Genomic DNA, 9,539 nt, shown 5'->3' with positions numbered 1-9,539 from the left:
ATTAATATAGCTTTGCATTGGGCATATTGCAATTAGAATTTACGCTTTCACATTTAAACTGCCAGATTACTGCATTAAAGCTACGCACCATGTTATCAGTTATCCTCTGTGCTGAGGTGCTGCTGCCTTGTATTTCACACTCGCCCAGAGGGTGGAAGGTGGGTAAGGGTTTCTGGTAACTGGGTGTGTCTTCAATTTTAAAAAGTTGGGTGCTTTTAGATCTCAGAATAAAGTCTTATTGTGTGAAAAATATTTAAATGATCTACATTAGTTTATTTGGCCACTTAAGGAATTGGAGAGCACAAGCGAAAAACAATTAAACAAAAGAAATAGAAATAGGTCTTTTCTATGTAGAGAGTACAGTGTACCTCAGTTTGTGACCCCAGGCTAATGGCCACACACCCTGTAATTATAACACTATGCGTGTTTGTTTTAAACCCTATCACTCTAGGAAACAACTCTCACTCTTGTATCTCAAAGCAGTTGGGCCTGAAATTCCTGTATTTTTAATACTTTTGTGAAATCTGTACATTTCATAAAGGTTCTAGAATGCTCTTGAGACAGTATGAACCTTCATTTCACCCCCACTTTATTATTATTATTTCATAAGTAACAGTAAAGAGTGATCTCTTTATAACAGAGCAACCACCCGGCCCTGTGAAGATCAACCACAGTGACCGAAACGCCTGTCCTTGCCAGTTTTCTACATACCAAAGGCCAGCTCTTTAGACTAGAGCCAACCAGCGACTCATGAGAAATATATTATATTATATATATTATATATATATATTATATATATATATATAATACCAACCCTGACTTGGAGGGAAGTTTTGGTTGCATAAAAAAACAGGAGTATTGAAAAACAGTCTCCTGTAGGCTGCCAGTCCATATAGAAGCTACCAAATGGCCAATTAAAGCCCTTATTTGGTACCCCAGGAACTTGTTTCCTGCTTGTGTTGCTTCTCTTTTTACATCTGAATGTTGCTTACTGGTAAAAAAAAGTTTGGCTTACAGGTAAAAAAAAGTTTGGAACCCCTGGATTAGAGGAACGGAATTTTCATTTGAAGCAGTGTAAGTGGTTTTTCACAGTGAGTGCAGTGAGGTTGGGGAATGCCCTTCCTAGTGATGTTGGGATGGCAGATTCTGTTAGTGCCTTTAAGAGGGGGCTTGTATGATTCCTAAACAAGCATAATATCCAAGTAAATTGTGATCTTATGGTCTACAGTTAGTATAGGTATCAGTATATATAGTATTCGTCTACCAAAACCTGTCAAGATTTTTTTTTTTTTTTTTGGAAAGCACATTCGGGGTATAAACCTAATCGTCAGGAAGCCAAGGTATTCAAATGAAGAAACCACACAAGAGTTTAAAAACTCTTGCATGGTTTTAGTAGCTGAAGGCTTGAACATTCTTAAATTGGCCCCTAAGTGTGAGTATATGTGGACGCTGGGGTTTGTTTGGAGTGAACTTGGTTGAACTTGATGGATATTGGTTGTTTTTCAACCCAACTTAATTGTGTAATTATGTATGTAATTATTCTGTAAGCATTGTGACTATGTGGCCATTATAAATGTGAAAGGTGAGTGTGGTGTATAATTTACGTTAGAATGGTTTGTTGGGTGACAGGGTATTAGAGGAGATAAGACAACACTTGGAAGGTGGGTGTGGGAAGTACACCTTTGAACTGAGACTTGCATTCCCCAAACTCACGTGTAAACTCCACATGCACATTCTTTTGCTGTATTCTGCCCTCTCCCTATTCTGTCTTCCCACTTTCAGCTCACCTTGGGCACTGCCTCTGAACATGGTTACGGCTGGTACAATCCACATTTAACTACCAAGCAAAACTCCTATTAGTTTATCATTATTTATAATTATTTCCAAAGCAGTTGAGAGATCTCCTGATAACAGATCACCTCTACAGATGAACCACACTGACAAAGATGCCTGTCCTTTTCAGTATTCCATACAATGAAATGCACTCATAAAAAAAAGCATTGTGACTGTGGCCATTATATGTGAAAGGCGAGTGTGGTATATCATTTACAGTAGAATGGTAGGTTGGGTGACAGGATTTCCACTAGCATTAGAGGAAATAACACTTGAAAGGTCAATGTGAGAAGAAAACCTGAACTTAGAACTGCATTCTCTGAACTCACGTGTATACTCCACATGCACATTCTACTCCTGCGTTCTGCCCTCTGAAGGTGGCCATATACTGAAAGATAAGCTTGTTTGGAGAGGTTTCCAAATGATCAAATCTTTTCCTGATATGCCCGCCTTGAGGTGGGCGATATTAGATTGATTCAGTTGTTTGCCAGAGGGCCACATTGCCGGGATAAAGGCCAACGGGATGAGAACCACATAAATGTTGCAATGCGCTCCTCGTCTCAATAGGATTCTTAAACCTAATAGACATCTGGCAGATTTTCCTATAGTGTTACTGGGGTGTAACAACCGAGACAGCACAGTTAGTGGCTGCTGGGGTCCCAGAATTATAGGCAGATTTCTGAGGTGCAGTTTCAATATATGGGTGCAACAGAGATAATGTTTTAATATTTCGTTCATGCCTGTATATTAATTAGCACACAATGGTATGATTTTGATTGGTCAAATAAAGTTTATATTGGACCATATGGATTGGGTGAGAATGTATGGGCAAGAGGCAACAGCGAGTGTATATATTTATGTCTGAGAATAAAGGTGGCCATTTGCTATAAGATATGCGTGTTTGGCAAGGTCGCCAAATAAGCATGTCTTTCCCCCCAATATTCCCACATTGGATGGACAATATCTTAATAATGCGATTGTTTGGCCCTGAGGACAAATATTGGTCAGGGAGGCCTGTCAGAGGGCCCCATACAGGGGCAGATAAGCTGCAGTATCAGTCTGAAGGACCCAAATCCACAGCTTAAATCTGCCTGTGTAAGGCCACCTTAACAATGGATTTCCATAGGTAGAGATATGCCTTGAAACCAGGGCCGGAACTAGGAGGCCCGTCGGTGGTGGCCATACACGAGCAGATAAGCTGCCGAATTGGCCTAAAGGACGGATATCGGCAGCTGACATGCCCATGTATGGCCACCTTTAGGGAGCAGCAGCTTACACTTGTGGTACAGTAGCCTAGACTTAGGTGGCAGCAGCTTTGGCTTAGGGAACAGCAGCCTAGACTTGTATAACAGTAGGCTGGACTTAGGGGACAGTAGCCTTGGCTTAGGTAACAGTGGTCTAGGGTTAGGGTGCAGTAGCCTAAGCTTAGGGAGGAGTAGCCTATACTTAGGGGCAGCAGCCTAGACTTGGAGAACAGTAGCTTTAACTTGGGGAACTGTAACTTAGACTTTGGGAACATTAATCTAGATGTATGAAAAGTTACTTAGATTTGGGGAACACTAGCCTAGACATAGGAACTTGGGGGACTGTATATTTGACTAGGCGAGCAGTAGCTTTGACTTGGGGAAACAGTAGTTTAGATTTGCTATTGTATATTTAGCAACTGAAGAGATGATGATCCAGTCTCCAGAATTGCGTAATACAGAGCAGTACAGCAAGCTCCAGTTGGCCGCATTATTAATAGAGGGTATAAATAGTTCAGATGCCTCAGGGGGATTTCAGATCCCTTCTCAGGTCAGTATATCACTTTTTTTTAGACTTCATTCTGATACAAGGCGGTGTAATTGCACTGGAACAGTGGAACACTGCTGATTCTCTCTTTGTAATTCTATCCTGCAGTGAAGTTACACAACAGGTCCAACAGCCCCTAGTCCCCCCCAGGGACAGAGGATATTAGCCATAACCTTTGTACAATTGCAGTCCAAGCCCACATTGTGGTGTCTGAAAGAAAATCACATGGCTGTACTGTATTTACACCAATCATTCATTGCTAGTGGGGCCATACCGATGATGATAAAGAACAACTGCACTTACATTTCCAGGCTCGTGGGTGGGTGGGTGGGATTTGCTTCTGTCCAGCAAACATTTCCCATCCCTGTCTGCACAGGCCACACAATCGGCACTCAGGGCTTGGCCATGGAGAGAAGGTCACAGTGCTCTAGAGTTTAAATGTCTCTTCACGGTCAGCGTATTGTTGTTGATAGGCAACAGGTTCCTCATCATTAAATTACAGAGAGAGGCAAAATTGGTTTGATTTCCTTTTCTCTGTAATACTAAGACAGTACCTTGTACTTGATCCCAGCTAAGATAGAATAAATCTTTACTGAAGTCAAAACAAACCTATTGGGTTTAAATGATTATTTAGATATTATTTAGTAGAGTTAAGGTACCTAGCATTCTGGATAACAGGTGAAATATCTGTATTGTTACTAAGCATGAACATTTGCCACAATGCAAGCTAAGAAGGCATGAAAGTCAACACATGGCACGGGTCACCCATCTGGGCCAAGTAACAGGTGCAGGAGAGAACATGTCCAGGCAGTGTTTGGTCAGCTGTCTCTGTACACCAATGGTTACCCTTCCTAACATTAATATGGGCTTATTTTCTGCAGGGTATAGGGAAAAGCAATGCAATTAGATACTGGGGCTCCTTTTAAAACACTGAGCAAAATTGCACCTAGGCAGTAACCCACAGCAACCAATCAGTGGTTTGATAAATACAGGCAGCTGCAAGTTGAACACTGAAAGCAATCATCTGATTGGTTGCCATGAGTCAGGTGCAAATTTGCCCAGTGTTTATAAATAACCCCCACGTGTCTATGGTTTGTGGATCACACATTTTACTGCACTGCAGCATTAAGACAGCTGATACTACTCCCCTGTACAGCCCATAACTCTGTTCCTACCATGCCAACTCCACATGCCACCCCGGATCAGAACTTCCATCATACATTCAGTCTGAAATTTTCTGGTTTCAGGACTCCAGGCAGCCATCTCCAGTCTAGTTGTCAATCTTATATCTCTTAAAAGATTTTTTTTTTTTTTTTGTAAGGGGGGTGTGCTTATTAGGGTTATGGGTCATATTGCTAAAGTGTGAGTTTTCTCTTTTTCTAACTCTAAATCTGCCTCAATACAGCAGGCAAAACAATACATCTCAAGTTTACTAAAAAATCTCAGCATAAATTCTATGAGAAAAGTCACCAGTTTATTTTTTTCTATACAGTTGTAGTAAGAAATATTCTCTAGAAAATTTACGCCATAAGAAAAAGACGTATGTGGAAAATTAGCGTGGAAGAGAGGATAATGAGGTGCAAAGGTGACTGCCTGGCCTTTATAAACGCAAGTCGCCAGCCTGAAAATTGAGACTTTTTTCTTGAACAAAATTCATTTTTTGTGGTTTTTGGAAAATTGGCAAATATTTACAGTTTCCCACTGAAGATATTTCACCTGGTGAAAAGATGTGAATGTTCACCAATGTGAAGTTAAATCACCAAAATATGTCACACTCTCCTTTTAGTAAATTGGTGATATTGTTGCAACTTTTCAGTTTGGGTACAATTTTTACATCTATGCCCATTTACTCCCAGTCGATGCCATTTCACTTAGGGCTAGGGCACTTGGCAGGCTTTTCCAATGCATTTTTAAAACGGCAGTAAAGTTGTAAATATGCCCAAAAATATAGCCCCATTGGCAATAGGATAAGATAATCCCGAGGTGTAAATGAAACACCATCTGCCAGGATATGCAAAATCTTTGTGTTTTTCAGCTGTAGCGCCAATGTGCTATGATAACTCTCATCCACAGAACAATGTGGACTCTGCAAGGTGACGTGCGGTAGCTCTATAGCCATAATTATGTTATGCAATGACATCAAGCTACTTTACCTCGCTACATCTGGCGTGCAATGGTTATTCAATGCTGGCGTTATTTAGGAGAAACTGCTCTCTTGGCGTTTTTACGAAATAACTTTTTTGTAATGACTTCCAAGACCTTTTTTGACACAGAAAAGCTAATCATCCTATGGAAAATGTAGTGGCGCAAAGATGTAGGCTTACTACATATACATAATAAGGTCCTCAAGTGTGGATGTACCACAGAGTTGGGATTTAAAAGTCAGTGTGCAAGGTTCATCTTGGGTGTATAAAAACGCCTGCATGAAAAATGCATGCAAACAGCTCTGTGGGTTTCCATGTGTATGTTTACTCCAAAAATCCTCATGTGCCCTTGCCCTTATAGAGTTTTCTACTTCTTTTGGTTCTCAACCAATCAGGACAGACAGACACGCTGTATAGGAGAAGGAAAGGCTAATAAAGAGTTAATCTCAAGCTGCAGTTCTCTCAATAGAGTCTCCCCATTTTTCACCTGTTCAGATGATCAGAAGGCCAAACAGGAAGAAAAAATGCTAAGATGTGTAAAGAAAGTTCCCATAATGCCTCTCTCCTGTACCGAGACCCAGACCGGTGTACATGCTCAGTTTGTAAGAGTATGAGGAAGCTTCCTGCTGATTGGCTCAGATCCACATTCCTAAGGGGGGGGAGTGAGTTCTTAGCATTCTTGAGGGAGGGGGGAGCAGGAGAGGGGAGAGAGCTGCATGTCTCTGGCAGAGGAAACAGACACAACAAATCTTTTGACAGAGAACTCAGTGCAGCATTTCTGTGAGTGCTTATGGCTGTATTTACATAGACCTTTCTGATAAAACTTACTTAGTTTTTACCTTTCTTTCTCCTTTAATGGAAAGGCCTTCTTTTGTTCCCTTCTTTCAGGCTGGGATTGGAACAAGGCGTCATACACATGGCACACGTATAAGAAACGTGCCACAAAAACAAGTATTTAGGGTGTCCAATGCCACCACAGTAGCACAGACTTTCCAGGTGGAGGTAAGTAGGTAGGAACTCAAGCCAAAAGCTGTATCTTGGTTGGTATATTCAGTACTCCTGTGCATAAACAATGCTTTTACTTCTTTTCCATACAATAAGAGATACACAGTTTAGCAGAGCTAAATGCCCAATCCAACAAATTTATTGTTTTTCTGTTAAAGGGCCAGTAACACCAGAAAATGAAAATGCCATATATGCAATTCAATGTAATACTTGGTTGGTCTGCACTTGCAAACATGCAGCTTTATTTCTAAGTAACACAGAAGCTTTGTATTTTAAAATCCCCTTTTTTTAGAGGTCTCTGACCCACATCACAAATATGCATTACCTAAGGCTCCACTGAAACCAGCAGCCTGGGCGTGGGCTTTGTTTGGCAAGTTAAAAGTTGTCTGTGAGCAAACGCTCTAGAATACAAATGAGGAGTACTGCTCCAGTGGAAAAAGCTCTACTTGTACAGCAGAGAAATAACTGCTTCATTAATTAAAATGACTTATTTTCATTTTTGTGTTACTAGTTCTTTAACCAATGAATTAAACTGGGCTGACGACAGCTGACTTTTTTTTTACCCAAGATGTGCTTTTTCTAAACAATAACTTATTATAGTGCACATTGATTTTACGAAGTTCTTGAAATTCATCTTGTTTTGAGACCTACCCCACCCCAATCATAACTTGTCCACACTATATATATATAATACTGCAATTAAATCTTCATAGAAAACACACAACATCCAGAAAGCGTCATTCTCTGCATAGAAGGCAGCCATCTGAAATGGGAAATGAATGCATGATAACATCAAAAGGTAAAACATAACACCTTGGCAGCAATGGGTGACTTTACAGCTACAATCTCTGTACAATGAGCTGCCTCTCAGCTCAACACATTCAAAATTTCATTCAGATTCACTGTTAAGCAGCAGATTTTCAGTGTAATTCCATAACGTCAGTACCCAAAGTGTTAAATAATAGAATATCTATGAATCTATGGGTGCTAAACACAGACTAATTATTACTAATTCAATTTCTTGCTAGGATAGCAATGACAACAGCAGCGTCCAAAAATAAATCACTTTCCAAAAACATGAAATTACAAGTTAATGCTGGGATTAGTTAAGACTAGAATATGGTCCAACAAGATACTGATCTGCCATTTTGCTGTTTCCCAGAAGTCTTTGGAAGTGAGGCTTGGAGAGCTGCTTTGAAAGAATCTTCCAGGCCACCAGGCAATGGCTACTTTCCATAATGTAAATAAGCTAAGAGTGCGTGTGTGTGTGTGTGTGTGTGTGTGTGTGTGCGTGTGTGTGTGTGGGGGGGGTATTTCTAGGATAAGTAAACTTTTAAAATAGTGTAAAATTGATGAGAGTGCTGTTCCAAGCACTTTTGCAATTTATATTGATTTATATTTATAAGATTCTAGGATATTATGGGATACATGTACTGGTAATATAAATATATTTTGTTACAGTTTCCATTCAGTTTCTGATCATGAAGTAGTCTAGGAATTTGGTGAAAGAAGAAATACTGATCTGATGTTCTGCTGATCAAGGAAATCATAAGAAACCTCAGATAACGTCTCATAACTGGTCTTTCCTAACCAGAGGAACATCAGACTTGTCCTCTTTCTTTCATCTGACAACTTCCTCAACTGCTTCATGGTGAGAAACTGAACAGCAGGTGGTGCTGTTGTAACAAAATTCATTCATATTAACAATTTATGTATCTCTTAATATCCTGGAATTAAAAAAAATAATAATGCAACAATACTGTCATTAATTTTACATTCATTTACTTATCCTTTAAAGAACACATTTTAAATGAAGTGAAAAATTACACCTGCTTTTACATAAAACATGAGACTATGAAACAGAACATCTGGAATAAGGGCTGGAGCTGGCTCTGCAGGGGTAACAAATTTGGTAGGTATGATGGAACATACAGGCATTTCTGTTATCTTTCAGATGGACTCCAAGGTGTATTCATTCTCTGTCCCTGCATAGCTCATGCCACATCCTTTAACAGAAAGGTGTATTTGCCAAAGTCTGAGTCGGTAGGCTCCAGGAGCATGTCTTTCCGAGCTTTGGAAACCTTCTGCAGGAGTACGTCCCTTCTCTTCAGCCACTCATCTAGTTCTTCCTGACCATGTGCAAACTGACAGTTGCTTTCATGGGGGCAGTCCTTGGTCTCCTCAAACCTGCAAAAGCCATAGGAAGGGAATAGGGATAATTGAGTTTCTTTCTCCTTGGATTTCTTTTTATTCACTGAAACATTCAATTACAGGAAACATTTAAAAGAGCCCTATGTTGTTGGCTTGCAATTTCAGGCCTGTGACATGTAGCTCCACTGTACCTCACTAAGAAACCCAGTGGACATTTCTGAGTGGATAGGGGAGTGGTAAGCTCAACCAGACTTTTAGCATTGGCCTAGCTATTGCCCAAGACACGCCTAGCATTCAGTCTTGCAACTGAGGGAAAACCCAGTAAAGACTCAGAAAGAGCATGTATCATAACAGCAGTTTCCTTGGAGTTTCCTCCAAGGGCCCACTTTGCAGGTACATGAAGGAGAAATAAATATTCATACCATATCTAAACCTCGCTGGCCTTCAGAGTGACTTCCCTCTCCTCTGCTTTGGATTATTAAAGACTGATTATTTCAGTGAGGAGAAACTCAAGATGCTGTTCAAATTTGCTGTATTCATCAGGCGAGGATCAAAGAGACTTGCTCATTACACATGGGAAAGGCTTACTTGAGATTTGTTACTAGGATTTAGAGT

General features: G+C 40.3%; 1 protein-coding gene across 1 annotated transcript in view; it reads right to left on the bottom strand.

The window, feature by feature from the left end:
• Window positions 1-6,799: 6,799 nt before the first annotated feature.
• zc3h7b (zinc finger CCCH-type containing 7B) overlaps window positions 6,800-9,539 on the bottom strand; it is a 31,203-nt gene continuing 28,463 nt past the window's right edge. Inside the window, exon 23 of the mRNA XM_031901084.1 lies at window positions 6,800-8,960. Coding sequence (XP_031756944.1) covers window positions 8,768-8,960 — 193 coding nt within the window. The 3' untranslated portion in view covers window positions 6,800-8,767. The remainder of the gene's footprint in view (window positions 8,961-9,539) is intronic.

Source organism: Xenopus tropicalis, chromosome 4 (genome assembly GCF_000004195.4).
Source record: "Xenopus tropicalis strain Nigerian chromosome 4, UCB_Xtro_10.0, whole genome shotgun sequence".
NCBI lineage: Eukaryota > Metazoa > Chordata > Amphibia > Anura > Pipidae > Xenopus > Xenopus tropicalis.
Note: the sequence above shows the minus strand (reverse complement) of the source record. Positions and strands in the feature narration are given on the sequence as shown.